Source organism: Myodes glareolus, chromosome 15 (genome assembly GCF_982192425.1).
Source record: "Myodes glareolus chromosome 15, mMyoGla1.1, whole genome shotgun sequence".
In the NCBI taxonomy this organism is placed as follows: domain Eukaryota; kingdom Metazoa; phylum Chordata; class Mammalia; order Rodentia; family Cricetidae; genus Myodes; species Myodes glareolus.
This window is the reverse complement of record NC_142040.1, coordinates 31,452,671-31,471,146: the sequence shown is the minus strand read 5'-3', so window position 1 is coordinate 31,471,146 and position 18,476 is coordinate 31,452,671. Positions and strand designations below refer to the sequence as shown.

The 18,476-nt window shown below is 34.1% G+C and overlaps 1 protein-coding gene across 1 annotated transcript; it reads right to left on the bottom strand.

Annotated features, from left to right (window-relative positions):
- Positions 1-824: 824 nt before the first annotated feature.
- Positions 825-18,375, bottom strand: Cenpk (centromere protein K). Its single transcript, XM_048442948.3, has 10 exons — positions 18,287-18,375; positions 16,045-16,182; positions 15,048-15,104; positions 12,588-12,660; positions 10,991-11,037; positions 10,505-10,587; positions 10,319-10,417; positions 8,073-8,199; positions 5,020-5,073; positions 825-1,440 (listed from the first exon to the last, which is right to left on the bottom strand). The coding sequence occupies exons 2-10, from the start codon at positions 16,159-16,161 to the stop codon at positions 1,282-1,284; spliced, it is 816 nt and encodes a 271-aa protein (XP_048298905.3). The 5' UTR covers positions 16,162-16,182; positions 18,287-18,375; the 3' UTR covers positions 825-1,281.
- Positions 18,376-18,476: the final 101 nt, after the last annotated feature.

The window sequence follows — 18,476 nt, the reverse complement described above, 5'->3', positions numbered from 1 at the left end:
TTTAGAATTCTCTAGTTTAGCATCTATATAATCCTGAGTCTTTAGAATATCTTATCTGAGAAAACTTTTATATGTTTATAAAAATATATCACACCATCAATAGTTATATTTTTAGAAAAATTATAGAATATTCAGTTTTAATGATGAGAATCAAGAACAAATTAAAATAAGTTATCTAGCACATAACACTTACTAAAATAATTTTCAGGACTGAAGATGTAGCTCTATTGATAGACTGCTTGCTTAGCATGAATGAGACCCTGAGCTCAGACCAAAGCACAACACACCTGCTGTCCAGGTAATTAGGAAGCTGGAGGGTTAGCAAACTTGAGGACAGTGAGACCTACAGGAGACCCACCTCAAGGAAAAAAACAAACAAAAACCTAAGCTAGTTTTAAATATTAGTTGTTTGTTTGTTGTGTTATTTTGAGACAAGTCTCTCTATATAGCCCTGACTGTCCTGAAACTCATTTTGTAGACCAGGATGGCCTGAAATTCACAGCAATCCTGCCTCGAGCTCTCAGGAGGTAGGATTAAAGACATGTACAACCACGTTCACCTAAACATTAGCTTTTTATTATTTCAACTTATAACACATCTAGAAATAAAAGTCTATCCATAAACTTGATTTGCAAATATATCATTTACTATATTAGATTGTTCACTTAATGTGCATAATGTCCTGAGTTTAAACCCTAGCACAAGAAAAAAAAACTCAATAACTAAATAATTGTTAAATAATAAATAATTAAATAAATACAATGAAATAACAGAAGGAACTCAAAAAACTTGAATAATAGTAAAACAAGTTTAAAAATAAAATGTTACATTAGCAAAACCACAAATTTTATTGTTTTATTTTGTTGGGTTTTTTTCTTCAGATATTTATGTTGCTGTTATTTCAAAATCACACATCCATAAGAATTTCCCAAAGAATATTGAAAGAGATAAGGTACATTAAATGTTTGAAAAGTCTAGAATGTTTTTACTTACATTCTAACACACAGTTTAAAATTTCAACATATTGAGTGAACTGAAAAGGCACGTACAAAAGCAGTATAAGTGATTTCACAAAACAAAGAAGGTAGTGAAGGCTTATAATCGCAGTCAGTCCTCAACAAGCCCAATGCCAGTTGTGATACACAAGTCCCTATTTCTAAATATAAAAGGAAGATTGACTGTGGCTTTGATTTGCAAATAATATTCTTTATTTAAATAGTCCTGTGTTTGCTTTATCCGTGGATGACAAGAATCCATACTGTGTGAAAACAGACCATCATTTTACTGATGGAAGGCTTCTAATCTTATTTGTGTTGGATCTTCTGGATGTCTCAAAGCAATTCCATTACGTAGAAGCAGCTCAATATAAGGTGGCCAAAAGGAATCACTAATTTTAACATATGGATCATGTGGAGCATCAAACATTCTATTTATAAGCATCTAAAGAAAAAATTATTAAAAATGAACTTCATTTGGGAAAAATTCTACATACTTTCATAAAACAATCCAAAGCTCACTGACTACTCCTCTCCTTGAAGGCTGATCATAAACATTACAATTAAGCAATCTCCAGTTTTAAAGACTACATTATTGGATGGAATATGTATTCAAATGAAAACATTCCTAAAACCTGTCTAAAAATATTTACAACTTTCCTACTGCTTTTAGTAGAGTTCATTTAGGACAATGGCAAAAATCACAAGAATTAAAATTTAGATAGATAATGTATAGAAAATTTAGTTAGCTACGTAGGCCATGAATTTTATCCCCATCACTGAAGGGACAAAAGTTAAAATTAGACAAACTGCATAAATTTCAAAAGAAAGCTAGCAATAGTCTCTGAATATCTGAAGGGGAAAGAAATAACCAGTTCAACCTTATTCTTTTGATAAATCTTTAAAACAGTTAAGTTGGCCATCATCATTTCCTTCACTCTCTCCAGGAATGTTTAATCACTTTATCAAGGATATCAAAGGCTTACAACCAAATCTAACAAACATTTTTACAGGGCAGCTCTTCCCAAACCATATTGACATGAAGTGGTGTCCTTTATTAGTTTCTAAGGCATTGAAAAACAGGATTTTCACCCGAGGTGAACATTAAGAGATGATTCAATAAAGAAAATTTAGTGTGTGTGTGTGTGTGTGTGTGTGTGTGTGTGTGTGTATACCACGTAATTTTATTCATCTATAATGAATAAAATTGTCATTTTCAGGATGTGGAACTAGAGAATATCATGTTAAGTGAAATAATTGAAACTTTAGACATGCAAAAATCCTGTTCCCCTTACACTGAATCTAGATTTAAATAGGAGTATATGTGTGTATATGTGTGTAAATATAAATGGTGTGAAAGCAGAGCAGGGAGAAATATACAGGAGAGAAAGAAGCATGGAGAAGAGGAAAAAAAGAGAGTTGATGAGGGGAAGAAAGGAAATAAGGGAGACGATTTGGTGATCAAGGGCACATGTATGTGAAAATATCATAATCAAACTTATTATTTTGTATGCTACCTCAAAATCTTAATTTAAAAATAAGAGGAAAGAAAATAAAGATTTTGTCATCACCAGAAAGTTCAAAGAAGCTAGACAATGAGATCTGAGAATTAATGGTCTTCTGCAAATCAAGTGGCATTTGTGGAGATTTTTCATGAAGTAACAAATTTTTAATTATTGTAAAACTGATATCTCATAAAATATGGTAAAAATCACAAATGTCTTTTATTATTCTGCCTCTTCATCTACTTCCCAGTGTTTTAACAATTTATAAAACTAGAACTTAGAACTAAGAGGAATTAGGGATTCCTTAGGCACACATAATTCATGACAAATCATTAACTACCAGGTAAATTTTAATTAAAGGCATTATTTTAAAGAACATGAAAAAGCATAATTCATACAAATATAAAGTTTTACAAAAGTGACTAAAATTGACCTTCCAAGCTCTAATCTCAATCATGCTCATAAAATTAATATTTAAATTTATAAAATAAAAATGTCGACTACCATAGTTTTCTTATTTCAAGACCTTCAGCCTGGAAAACGAAAAGGGCAGAATCCCCTTTCTTTTACGTATCATGATAAAGAACTGCTTTCATATTTTAGAGTAGCTGTTTATCTTACTGCAATTGAAAAGTTTATGAGCTAGATATATAACTGAGTAGCAAAGCACTTGTCTATGGAAAGAACTAGCATTCCATCCCAATACCACAGAAACCAAACAAAGTGATCTTATTTCACATTTCTAGACTGATTAGATCACATTAATTAAAATTCTATTAAAAGACAGTAGAAATATGCTAAAACACATTTTAAATGAGTATGCTAATTTTTCACTAAATTATAGCTTACATGTTTTTGTCACTCATAATATGAACTTCAGAGAGATATTTGGTTTTCTAAGTTTTATCCCATGGCATACCATTAAAATTTATAACCATGTGCTTTAGATAACGTTTTCAATATTTTTCATAAATTATAATATAAAATTTTTATTGCATTTGCTTCTTTGTGTACACATGCATCTCACCTCTGTGTATGTGTGCACATGTTTATACATACATCTTTGTGTGTGTGTATTTGTGTGTGCACATGTGTGTACATGAACATGCTAAACGGACAAATTAAAGGACACCTTGCAGGAAAAGGCTCTCTCCATACACTACATGGGTCCAAGGGATTAATTCACCCCACTGGGCTTTGCAGCAAGCACATTTAACCACGAAATGATCTCATTGGTCTAACGTGACATTTTTTACTTTAAAAAAGATAATATATCCAAGAAAAGTTAGTTTCATCTTAAACTAGTGAAATCAGGAATATCTAAATGGATTCTAATTATAAATCAGAGAAATATTTCTATCTTGTGTTTCATAGCAAAAATACTTAATAGGAAATATTCTTAAACAGCAAACCTGAGATTCTGTACCCAACACATTGAGTCAGAACGAAACATGTTTTCTGAAAACACTCTTCTCAATTTACTAGTCCTATAGCTGAGAGGACAAGGGAACATATGCCCCCATCACTAATCCAGACGCTATCTTCAATTGATAGCCACTTGCAAACCAAAAAAATTAGTTTTCTCCAAGATAATCATACTGGGGAAACAAACCACTCTTAATCCTACACAGAAGTAGATAGCCAAAAAAAAAACAAAACAAAACAAAAATGAAAACCAAAAAAAAAAAAAAAATTACAAATGCAATGGCATTGTTGGAGGTTCTTTGTCTCCTAATATTGTGGGAAGGCTTTTGAAAAATCTTACAGGTCTTTAGCGTGTGTGTGTGTGTGTGTGTGTGTATGTGTGTGTGTAGGCTTCTGGGTTTTTGTTTGTTTATTTTACAGAATTCCTTAGTGTATGAACGTCCATGTCTCTGTATCTGTATGTGTTTCTTATGCTTTTTCTTTAGCTTTTTTCTTGTTTATACTGTCCTATCCAATGTTTGTTTTTGTTTTATCTTAGTTTATTATTACTCCTTAGATGCCTGTTTGTTTTCTCACAAAAAGGGTTTGGATTCAGATGGGAGGGAAGGTGGGGAGGAGCTGGGAGGATTGGAGTGGAAATCTAATCAGAATATAATGTATAAAAAATGTTCTCAATAAAGCAAAAAACATTTAAAAATTATAAAGTACACTACTACTTGCTTTTCATAAACTTCTCTGCCTAGAGTTTTCTAAAATAATTCATATATTTAATAACCTATCCAAACTTCAAATACATTTTATAATGCCAAAGATATCTATTTATAAAACAAAACAAAGGTCGAACTAAAAAGGTTAGAATTAGTCTTTCTACTATAATAAATGAAGCATTTATATTCATTTATATGTTTTAGGTACAAGAGTCAGTTGTAAACTAAATTTTATGAGCATAACAGCACAAGATGTTAAGGTGCAAATAGTAAATGACTAAATAAGAGACTTCAGTAAAGTAGAAAATCAAAGTAGCATATTTTTTTGTCTTAAGTATAATTGTTCACCAAAAAGATAGCTCGAATTAAATTTAAAACTACACTTACCTCTATTATTTCATGCAGTGTTATCAGTTGTGCATTTGATGTTTGCATGCATTTCTTTGAGAAATGTAAATAATAATTAACAATGTCAGAAATCAAACAATATATTACAAGACTTAAAACAATTTCTTAGTTGTAATTATAGAAGGTAACTAAGTCAAATTCTGAAAGTAAACAACTTTATGATACAAGTTAGATTCTTTAAAATGTGAGGGAAAAATCCTCTAAGATAGTAAAAAATCCTTATAATTATTATAAGATACAATTCAAACAACCTATAAACAGAAAATATATTATATTATACATATTGTATATAAAATTATAAAGTAGTATGTTTGAACCAGACAAAAATTCTCCAAGCAGATGGTATTCTATTACATTTCAGGGAGGCTTCTAAAGGAGCCTTCCTTGTAACCTCCCCATAGATTGACATTTTCCTAATATTAATATTAACTCAATTCACCAAATTTTTTTCTCCTCGAATAACATGAAATAACTCATCAAAAAATTGGAAGAGAGTCACTATAATACTCAAGTGTTTTTCCTATTAATCCTCATTAGTCCCTTCAACTCTGTTTCATGACATAGATTTGAGACTCCTCATTACTATAATCAATGTTAAAAATCCCAGTTGCCTGGTGGTGGTATCACACGCCTTTAACCCCAGCACTCAGGAGGCAGAAGCAGAAGGATCTCTAAGACTTCAGGGCCAGCATGATCTACAGGACAAGTTCTAGAATGGGCTCCAAAGCAACAGAGAAATCCTGTCTTGGAAAAATAGACAGACAGACAGACAGATAGATTCCAGTCTCCCAAATGATCCAGGTGTGATTTAATCATCAAGAATAAAAAGAATACTTGCTTTGATAACTGAAGATGCTAGAACGCTATATATTAAATTTCTGGACATCTATTTAATACTGTTAACTTCTGAGCATTATATCACCTAAAATGCCAAAGTACTGGGCCAGGCATGGTGGTGGCACATGCCTTTAATCACAACATAGGAGGAAGAGGCAGTCATAACTTTATGAGTTTGAGGTAAGCTTGGGCTAAATTGTGAGTTTCAGGTTAGGCTACATAGTAAAACTTGGAGAGAAAGAGAGAGAGAGAGAGAAAGAGAGAGAGAGAGAGAGAGAGAGAGAGAGAGAGAGAAAGAGAGAGAGAAAGAGAGAATTATTCTTGAAGTATAGATAACTGAATAAAGCTAGATTTCAAAATCTAATACCTATCTAAGTAAAAATGAGTAGTTAAAATACCATTATTAGTGGAGAAAGCATAGTTACAGAACTAACTAGCTAAAAGTAAAACAGATTAAATTTAAATAGTTTTGCTGAAGTCACAGAAATTCTTCTTAAAAAATCATTTGGTTAAAAAATTATTGGGTTAAGAAGCTGAAACGATAGCTTAATGGTTAAGAGCACTGCCTGTTCTTTCAAAAAACTTAGGTTCAATTCCTAGCACTGACATGGTGGCTCACAACCTTCTGTAACTCACACATGTGGAATACAAATATATATGAGACAAAACACCTAGATGCATAAAACTATTAAATAAAAAAGAAAACCAAAAAGATTTAAAAATATTATTGCCTGATAAAAAATAAGTAATGAATCAAATATAAAAGAATAAAAGGTAAATACACATACTAATCTAAAGTTTTGGGCTTTTTTTTTTTTTTTTTTTTAGTTTTCCATGACAGGATTCCTCTGTCCTGGACCTCACTTTGTAGACCAGGCTGATCTGACCATGAACACACAAAGATCCTCTTGCCTCTGCCTCCTGAGTGCTGGAATTAAAGGTGTACCACCACCGCCTGGCAAAACCATAGTTTCTTTAATACAATATAAATACTGAAAGCAAAAAATTAGAATGGGGGTATAGATAGAAGATTGCTAATTTTCTCATTTCCACATCAGTAAATTCATACTACTTAAAATTGAAACATGAAGTTATACAAACTTAAAACATTTCATTTTTTCATAATTTGTTTTCCTTCTATTAGAGGTCTCTCTAGTGCTCAAATCATTTGAAGCAAAGAAATGTTTATCTGAGTTCAACATTTTACCTTCATTTTTCTTCTATCAAAGTTAATTAAAATCACATTTATCATTCATGATATAGTAACAAGTATAAAATCAGCCATCAATGTATTTCTATACAAATTGTGTTTAGAACAATGACTTCATTTTAGTAAGAACCATGTTAGTGACTCAGTAACATGTTAATGATAAGAAGAGACTTGGATTTTTAGCCTTTTTTTAAAATTCACAATTAAGTTGTAATGTTCATTGTCGAAACTGGAATTTTGTATCTCAAAAGTATGTGTTGACACTCAAATGCAATTGTATATGGAAACAAGACCATAATAAGTAATCAAGTGTTAAATAGGTCATCAGGGTAAGGGCCAAAACCAAAATGAGAGATGTGTGAGCGTGTGTGTGTGTGTGTCTGGTATGCTTTGTAACAGCAAGATAGTAAGAAAACTTAAAAAATTCTTTTCTCCCTGCATGCAGACCAGAGATCAATGTGAACAGAATGAGAAGGTGCTAGCTCCCAGCCAGGAATAGAGCTAATCAGGAACTAACCCTGACAGGACTTTTATCTTGTACTTTTCTAATGAAAAATAAATTCCATTTTTATGCCAAGGTCTCTCTCTGGTGCTTGGTTATGGCAGCCTACTAATAAAGTATCAATGCTGGTCATATAAAGAGAAACAGAAAGGGAAAGAGATAAACAGATACAGTTGAAGTAAAGAGATTCCCTTTATGTTGTTCTCTGATCTCCAAACAAAAGATGTGCAACACATGCATGTGCACATTATCTGCACATATCATATGCACACAAATGTAAAATCTGTAAAAATGTTTCCAATCAATTCCATTTTACTAAATAATAAAGTAGCTCTAATTCTTCAATGACTATAATAGGATGAAGACATATTTGTGTGTGTGTCCTTATGCCTTCATTCCTTTGCTTTTGTTTACACACACACACACACATATTCAACAGCTACAATTATAACAATCTAAAAGAATATCTTCTCTAAAACTTACCTTTTTCTTTTTACTATTCCCATCAGGCAGAGGAAAATGATCTTCTAAAAACTCACCCAAGGTAAACAGAAGTTTCTCCTTAAAATCTTTTATACTAAGCATCTTAGCTTTCAGCTCTTTAAAGATTCTAACAATAAAAAATAATAAGGCAAATATTTAACTGATAAAATACATTTGTGCATGCTTCTGGTTATACATGAAGCTGATCAAAGTTGTTGAAACTTCATTTGATCCACATAATTAGAGAATATTCTTTATAATATGTAATGAAACTAGTAAATCATTCAAAAAAGAAGAAACAACTAATAGTTGGCAAAAAAATTTGGGCAAGTGTTATGATTCCTAATAAAATGAGCCATTTTTTTCAACTTTAACTTTATATTGATTCTTTGTGGATTTTATTGATAAGGGGTGGCATTCTGTATATGTTGCTTTTACTGGCTAATGAATAAAGCTGCTTTGGCCTATGCAGGGCAGAATATAGCCGGGCTGAAAAAGATATATAGAGAGAGTAGGCAGAGTCAAGGTGACTCCAGGTAGCTCCCAAAGAAGGATGCCAGTGGAACCTTAAGGGTAAGCCACAGTCTCATGGTTATACACAGAAATGGGTTAATTTAAGATGTAAGAGCTAGCAAGAAATATACCTAAGTCATTGGCCAAACAGTGTTGTAAGTAATATAGTTTGTGTGATTATGAAGGTCTGAGCGGCAGGGAAACAAACAAGCAGTCTCCAGTTACATTTCACATCATGCATCTCAATCCCACATTTCCCCATCCCTTCCCATCTGTCCTTCTACCCTTGTAACATCTTGCCCACAAGATAAAATTTAAAAGAGAAAAAAAGAAAAGAAAAAACTCATGGAAGTTGTACTGTGACACAGTGAGTCACACAGTCCTTTAGCCCATATATTGTTACTTGCAAGTGTTCATTATATTGAGTTGCTAGTCAACTCAAAGACCTGGTTTGAGGTCTTTGGCTTTTACTATATCATCAACACTAAGCCTTCACTAGGGCTCCTGTTAGGTATTCTGTTGTCCTGTGTCATGGAGATCCCATAACTTTGGGTATGTAGGACCAACCCCTTCATGTGCTCTAGCAGATCATAGATGGGAAAGATGTTGGGATGGGCCAACTCAAAGCTCTGGTTCTCTGTCTAGGTGGCTACTGGGTTGATCACGGGCCAACTCTCCTTCATCCTCAATACCAGGGTGAGCTCTCTAGAACTGCCCCAATTAGTTCATCCTAAGTAGTAATCAAGGGGGCAGGTACTGATTCTCCTACCTCATAACCTCTGGGTTAACTTGCCACAACCTACAACCACTGGGCCAGCTCTACTATCCTGTCAAGTCAAGGTGTAGGGGCCACTCTGTCTAGTGCTGTAGCTAGTAAGAGGCAGAGCCAACCCTCTCCCTCTAGTGACGTCAGGGACTGCTCTCCCACCGATCACAGGCTTCAATGGGCATGGGGACGGGGGTTTCTCTCCCTTGCCCACACCACCATATGGTAGACGAGGGGTTGGGTACAATCTCTCATGATGACATTTTCAGGGTCAGCTCTGCTGTCCCTGGCAGGGTACAGAGCCATTCTCCCTAGTTCTGCATATGGTAAGGGGCAGGGTCACATCTCCTCTGCCACTGGTGGCAAGAAGCAAGGAGGGTAGGATGTCTTTCCTTTTCCCTAACCACCACATGGTAGACAAGGGGTGCAGGGCCAATTCTCCCCCTCTCATGATCTCAGGACAGGCTCACCTGCGCCCCCATCAGCAGGATCAGCACTACTATGGTACCCAGGTGAGGTGCAGGGCTCACTCTCCTGAGTGCTGTACACAGCAAGGAGTGAGAGATAAGGGGAGGGCATCTCTACCCTGATCACACTACATGACAAATGAGAATGGCTAGATCTCCTACATTTATGCGCTCAGTGTGTGCTCACCTGCATGATCACCAGTAGGGATAGCTCTACTGGGGTGCCCAGATGAGGTGCAGGGCCTGTTTTCCCAAGTGTTATAGCAGGTGAGATGCTGGGCCAGTTCACTTGACCTCAGGGCCACCTCTCCCACCTATAAGTGGTGAAGAGGAAGAGAGAAGATATCTCCCCCTTGTTCACACCACATGGCAGATGAGAGGCAGGGACATATATCCCATTCTCAAACTGGGCCACCCTTTGATCTACTTTAATATAAAAAATACTTTCTCAAAAAAAAAAACCATCTGCTTGAAAAAATCTAGAACACAGTATTAAGTACCTTGATACAGAAAATGTCACATTGCGGGTTTTCAAATCACTGTGCAATACATTAAGAGATTCCAGAATCTGTTGTTGTTCATCCAACCACTGTTGCTCCCTTTAAACATGGAAAACAATCCAGTCAAATAAATATTTAAGTGTCAACTCAGTATATACCAATATTTAATAGAAATTACAAGTTTACCTTTCTAAGTCTTCCTTTAACTTTTCATTCTTTGACTGAATAGTAGATACTACCATTTCAAGATTACATCTCAATTTTTGGAACTAAAATAAAAGAATATAAGTACATACTTAGTCTTTTGGCTTATACATAGTTTAGTACCCAAATGATACTGAAATTGGTCTAGAATATCTCAAAATAGAAGCCAATAGTAGAAATGGCTAGCAGAAACAATTTGAAATGGTAAATATATAGCACTCAGATGGCTTTTGGTGACACACCAATAATAAATATAACATATAAGAAGTTTCAAGCTACATATTTTAATTCCAAACTGAAATTAAATTAGTGAATTGTTTTTAGTAGCTTAGGTCTCTTTACTAATGAGTAAACAAGTAAATTTTAATGTTTTTGGAGTGGTTCAGCCTAACTCTTATGTCATAAGCTGAACTAAAACAGTTCTAATTATAAATTATTTGGAAATACTACAAATCCTAAATAGCTCACCTCTTCATTTCCTAATGTTACCAAAACATCTTCAGTCAGGGGAGTTACTACAAAAATAAAACAAAGTCATATACGCACTTAGTTAATTCTCAAAAAATTGATTTTGTGGCTTTCTTGAGATATCTCTTTTTCCATTCCACTTATAGAATACCAAACTTTTGTAAAATATATTCATTTTTGTGACTTCTAGATTAACATCTTTTAACATAAAACCCCAAGTAAATAACAATAGATAAAGTTGCTATCAATGCATTTTTAAAATGTCTTTTTCTTCCTAAGACCTTAGAAGCATGCTTAATAACGGACTACCAAGACATTTTTCTCTATATCTATATGATCTACATATATGTGTATATATATATATGAAAACACACAAACAAAAAAGGTGTATTTCTTGTCATTGTTGGTATTATAAGAATAGAACATCAGATATATTAGCATGGTTTTCACTCAGCAGAACTCCCATGGTATAGAAATAGTCCATCATTTAATAACTGCATATTAATTATATATACATATGCATATATAATGTACTGGTAATTTCTAAAATGGAGTACTAATACTGTACTAGGCATCTTTTTATGTCTTTATGTACTAATGCTTTTAATTTCAAGGAGCATACTCCCAGAAATGGAATTATATAGAATGAAATGCAAAATATAAAGAGAAAACCAGATACAAAAATACATGACACAAAAAAACATGGCACAATAAATAAATAAATGCATGCATGGCACGATCAATAAATGAATACATGGCACAGGAAGCTTAAAACTTTCATAATAATCATCATCATCATCATCCTCATTATCAAATCTACTAGTTGGATATTACAACTATAACATTTTAACCCATGTTCTATTCTTTAAAAATAGGCAAAAAATAAATTTGGCTCCCATAGGACAAGTCGAGAAGTAGCATAAAAACTACATGTTCCCTATTCTAAAAAGCATATAAAGTAATTTTTCCACTGTGCAAGTTTCAGTTCAAGGTTTCTACTGAAATCAAGGTACTGTTTTTGCGGGTCAAATAATAACTATAATAAGGTCCTCATTAGAGCTGGAGAGATGGCTCAGAAGTTAAGAGCACTGACTACTCTTCCAGAGGTCCTGAGTTCAATTCCCAGCAACCACATGGTGGCCATCTGTAATGAGATCTGGTGCCCTCTTCTGGCATGCAAGCATACATGGAAGGAATGTTGTATACATAATAAATAAATAAATCTTTAAAAAAAATAAGGTCCTCATTATAAAGGATATTATACTCTAACATAAGAATTTAATGTACAAAAGAAAGAAAAATGGAGTGGTTCCTAGTGGCAATTGACCGTGAACAATTTCAAGTACAAATGGATCTTGTCATTTTTGAGATCATTAGTTTGTTAGTGTGTTTGTTTTGTTTTGTTTTCTAAGACACAGTTTCTCTGTATTACAGTCCTAGGTGTCCTGAAACTCACTTTGTAGACCAGGCTGGCCTTGAACTCACCCTCTGCCTCCCTTGTGCTGAAATTAAAGGTAGGTACCACCACTGCCCAGCAAAGTGATTAATTAGATATGCCATTGTCTATAATAGATGAACCTAAAAATAAGAATCTTACTTTCGGGTGTTCTTTTGTTCCAATGTTCAAGTTCAGCAGTCAAACATTTCACTTGCATAGTAAGTAATGAGAGCTGTTAAAAAAAAAAATTCAAGGTATTTCTAGTAGAATATTGATGAAAATATAATCAACACTGTAATGCTAGTTCTAAAATAAGTAGTTATCAAAACAGCATCACTAAACAGGTTCTAATACCATACTAACTATAGCTCATAAATGGCTTTTACAGCAACGTTATTGAAAATAAAGAATTCTGCTTTACGACCAAAACTAAATGTACTAAATGTACTAAACTAACATTGTAAATAAACTAAATGTACTAAAGTAAATGTACATACATTACATTTACTTCCTAAATATACCTTTTAAAAAGACAAAAAAAAATTGCTAACATAGCAAGACATTCCCCCTGCAAAAAAATAGAATGTTATGTCTTGCTAGGATTTTCAGCCAATTTTTTGTTAAATATGTTCGCCCCACCCATGATTTTTCAAAATATTGTAATTGCTTTTAATTGTACTGCAAAAAGAAATGTAAATATGTATGTGAAGATAATGGTCAGACTCGTTTCAGAGCCACATATAAAAAGCATTTTTTAAAAATACATTAGTACTTTTCAAAATATATCTTATCCTGAGACAAATTATGGTGAGTATGTTTTTGGTATGATAAAGACAAATTTAATTATGCTATAAAATTAAACAACTGTTTCTAATAATAAAACAAGAATAATATTTTGAAAGTAATAAAATATAAATTTTCTCCATTAAAAAAAAGGCTAACTTTTTGCTTCAGAAAGGGATTAAGCCAGGTATAGTGAAATAAGCTTGCAAATCAGCACTCAGAGACACAGGTCAAGAACAGCTTCAGCAACATGACAAGTTCAAGCTAGAGCGGGCTGCATGAGACCCTATCTTTAAAAACAAACAGAAAAAACACAGAAAATCGAGTTTGAGTGCTAAAAGCATGGCGGTACTATGCATGCAGAAATGAGGTATCAAAGCAAACCAGAAACTCCTACCTCTTAAAAGGCCTGCTCATAGCCATCAGCCCTTGACTTGGATTTCTGAATTTGGAATGATTTCAAGATTGTTTCCAAACACCTAACTCTTGAAGAGTAGCTAACAGTGGCAAAACTATTCAAGCAGAGTACGGTTTATGTTGAATACCTGCTCTATCTTCTGGTATTTTGACATCTGCCAGGTAGAAGATGACTATATCATCAGTTCACAGTAAAAATTTTGGAAACCAAGTTTCCCCAATGTTAAGCAACATCACCAGTTGATAGGCTAATCCAAGAAGGTGTTGAGTCTACTGTGTGAGACAACTCCTGAAACAGTTCACATCTCATTTCCTCTCAACCTTAGCCATACACCTCTTCCCTGTGCTGATTTGATTCTACATCCATTCCCCATAATAAACCTTAGCCACAAGAAGACTAAGTCCTATGAGTCCTCTGTGAGAATCACCAAACTTACAAATGACCGCAAGGACCTGCAACACAACAGGAACTACAAATTATATTCTTTGGCTGTTTGTAACCTAAGACAGTACGTAAAACTCCTCGCAAAGTCAGTGCTTGGTATACTGGGTGAAAACCACTCACGTTTCTTTGTAGGTCTAGTGTCCATGGATTCATATTTTGTAAGGTCTCAATTTTTACAGTTAAGGAACCACATTTTCCCAAGGAAAATAATAGGTTAGTTAACACACGATAATGCAGTTAAAAATGGTATATTCAGTTAGACATTTACAGTACATTGCATATGTACAGACTCTAAAATATTTTATGGATACAAAAATGATATTAGGACTTCCAATATTTGGTGCATAAAAGTTTACAATAGTATTTTCTTGATGAATTGCTCCCTTTATTAACATGTAGTGTCCCTTTTAAAAAATCTATTAAAGTAGTTCTGGTTTGAAGTTTATTTTGCCAGATATAAGGATAGCTATGATTGTCTGCTTACATTTTCTGTTTCCTTGGTATTTTTTCCATCCTTTGATACTAAGTTTTGGAGAATTTTTGCTGGAAAAATGTGGTTTTTGGAGATAATATATAGTTGGTTCTGGGTTTATTTTTTACTTTAAATAGAAGGGTTTTCTTTTTCAGGATATAGGTATTAGAGTCGGTGAGATGGTTCAGAAGATAAAGTGCTTGTTGCACAAACCACCTGGCCACCTGAATTCAAGCCCTGAAGCCTATTCAAAGGTAGAAGGAGAGAACTGACTTCACAAAGTTGTTCTCTGACCGCACCACATAAACACACACTGTGGCATGCATGGCCCCTTATCCTCATCATATGCATGCACACACATACACAAAATAATTTTTAATTATAAAAGAATATAGGTATTAACAAAGTTGTTATATTGGAATAAATATAAGCAGATAATTTTTTTTTCCAAAAAGCATGAATTCTGCTTACCTATTTTCTAGAACAAAATATAAGTTCATACCTGAGCATTTGAGCTAGTGAGTGTCTCGGTTCCAATGAGTGACAATTTATTCTGACACTTGATTTAAAAAGAAAAGAAAAACAAGTGGCATATTTATAATTCATACACAATTCCCTTCTCCTCCCTTTTTACATTAGCCCCATATAATACCCTTCTAAAAAACCATGGGAAGTAAGAGAACAAGAAAGTACTATAGAACAATAACAAAATAAGTAATTAAAAACATAATAAACATCCAAGAGACATTGTTTACCAGACATTAAAAACACCTAATAATATTAATGATTGTATTTGATAGTTGAAAATATGAGTAACTTAAGTCTTAAGTAACCTCATTTCTGGTTGTAATAATTTTAATTTTTAAGTTATTGTTAAATACAAGCTTTGATAGAGAAAAATAACAAAAAAGAATTATAAAAATTATCTAGTAAGTACATTAATGATATACAGTACCAAAAATTCTGCCAAACGATTTTTAAAAAATACTCCATTCATCTTTACTGCTCTGACAGTTTAGTGACAGAACAGGATGCTATCTATACACATAAAAAATCATTCATGGCTTCTGCTGTGACACGTTACTAAAGTACTACGTGTATCTGTAATTTAGGTCACATATTATGGTATGCTAAAAAGAAATCTTACTGAAATAACATAGTGTACCAAGTATCTCTAGTTCATTAAAATAAAAATACATATACATAATTTCAAGTTCAACATTTGTATTCGTTTCACTCATAATTCTTAATTATATATTATTTCTATTTCTATATCCTACTGACCAAAAACAGGTACTGAAATAAAATCTTCTTGAGAGCCTGAACAACAATCATTTTTTTCTCTTTCTACAGTTTACCTAGTATAAACTTTATAACTTTTACATATAAAATATATATAATTTATAAAATAAGAGCTATGGGGAAACTAACACCATTTCCTAAGTTTATTATGTAATTTTATATTAACTAACATATCATTTTTACCTGTTGATACTTACATCTTCCATGTCTTTCCACATTTTTTCACACTGTTTAATAAGTTCTTCCTCAGTATCTATAACAACTTCCATATCTGTAGTAATATCTGGATCTAGTTCTGGTTGACTCTCTGACATATCCTTTACAGTTTTCTTCACCTTGGTGGAAAAATAAAGTAAAAAAGATACATGCATTTGGCAACCATTTGCTGAATGCAGCAGTGACTAACAGACAAGAGTCCTTTGAAAAACATGAGCACAGTACTGTTCCAGGGAGTATCTAAGTATTAGCCATTGTAGAAAAGAATATCGATGCAACATCAAAAACCAGCAACACAACTACCATAGGACCCAGAAATTCCACTACTAGACATATATCCAAAGAAATGAAACGACTCTGTTGAAAAGATACCTGAATACAATCTCTTATTTACTACAGCACTATTCATAATAACCCAGATATGGAATCAACTGTAAGGTTCTTCTCTTGTAATAGGAGGGGCAGTAAAATAGTAAAGGAGCAAGATACAGATAGAGTAGATGTGTTGGCAAGAGCATGTGGAAGCTGTGTTTGGATTACTTCTTCCTACTAAGTAAAATATAACTATGTTAATCAGTTGTGAGTAAGGATAGAGAGAAGGAATTCAAAATTTAAGAGCAGATACAGCCAGGTGTGGTGAACCATGCCATTAATCTCAGCACTTGAGAGGTAAAGACAGATAGAATTCTGTGAGTTCAAGGACAGCCTGGTATAATAAGGAATTTCAGGGTAGCCAGGACTATATAAAAGAAAAACGTGGTTTCAAGCAAGGGAGGAGGGCTGGAGAGATAGATTAACCCTTAAAGTTTTTACAACCAAAAATTTAAGAGTAGAGGTGGAAAGGTGTATAAAATGGTTATATAAGAGAACTCAAAAAATATAAAGCAGTTTTGGATAGTGGCCCAATTAAAACAATAATGAGCTGGGCAGGGTGCTACATGTCTTTAATCCCAGCACTCAGTAGACAGAGGCAGGTGTATCTCTGTGAGTTAAAGGCCAGACTGGCTTATAAGGGAATTCCAGGATAGCCAGAGCTCCTACAGAAAGAGACCCTGGCTTGAAAAGCCATAAATAATAATAATAATAATAATAATAATAATAATAATAATAATAATAATAGTAATAACAATAGCAGCATATTAAAAAGGATGACAGTCATCCAGAAGCTAAAATGTTTCAAGTAAAGAGAAGTGATGGGCTGGGGAGATGCCTCAGAGGTTAAGAGCAGTGGCTGCTCTTCCAGAGGTCCTGAGTTCAAGTCCCAGCAACCACATGGTGGCTTGCAACTATCTAATGAGGTCTGGTGCCCTCTTCTGGCCCGCAGGCAAATATGCAGGCAGAACACAGTAGGAATAATAAATCCTTAAAAAAGAAAAAAAAAGCAACTTTCTAGTTTCTTTTTTTTTTAAGTGACAAAAAAAGGCTGCTTCAAAGAACAGGAGTTTATAGTTTAACATGAGATTTAAAGTTAAGTAAATTTACAAATATAGCTGAAGAAATAACCAGAGAGGACTTCTAGGTTACAATGTCAAATGCAAATCACAATAAACACCACCCTAAAGTATTTTTACTCATATGGACTTAAGTTTATATTGCTTAACCATATGTTACCAACAGAGTTGTAAAACAGATCTAAATAGATACAACACTATATGTTTCTATGCCCTTTAAGTCAGCAATGTAAAAATGTCAATTCTCCCCAAATTGAACTATTTTATCTTAAGTCTAAAAAGTGACAACAAAAAAAAAGTCGCACTGGAAGAGTAAATTCTAAAATCTATATAGAAATATAGAGATCACAAAATACCAAAGATCCATTGTATATAACTAAAATGTAAAGTTGGCTCAAAGACAGGCAAACTGAAACACCGAACACAACTGCTTCACATACACACGCAAGTCAAAAAGTATATTCTAATAGTGGGAGCCCATCTTATAATAAATTCAATATATAGTCTAGCTGATAGAGATCTACTTCATTCTTTTTAACAAAAAGTTTCCCCCAACCCCGCTCGCCCGCCCGTCCCTTTCTGGGATAACCGTCGTTTTCTGGGATAACCAGCTAGGTTCTGGAACGCCGTCCTCTGGAGGCTGAGAGGGGCGGGGCACCCAGTTCTCAGGCTGTAAGTATCCGATTGTTTGGGGGGCCGGGTCCCCCAAACTCGCGAGCTACCATCCACGACAGGAAACTAGGGTTGCCACAGAGCTGTCCCCCTGGCTTACCCAGTTAGAACCAAACTCAACTGCCCTCAGCACTCAGGCCTCCTCAGCGCTTCCGTCACCGGCCAGACCGGGTGTTTGCGCGCGCTGCTTGCTGATTGGGTCAGCGCTGGCTCACACCAGCCAATCAGGAACGTTCTCGGCCGCTGACGTACAGGCTGCGCCGCCGCTGCTGCACCCCTACGAGCTCGCT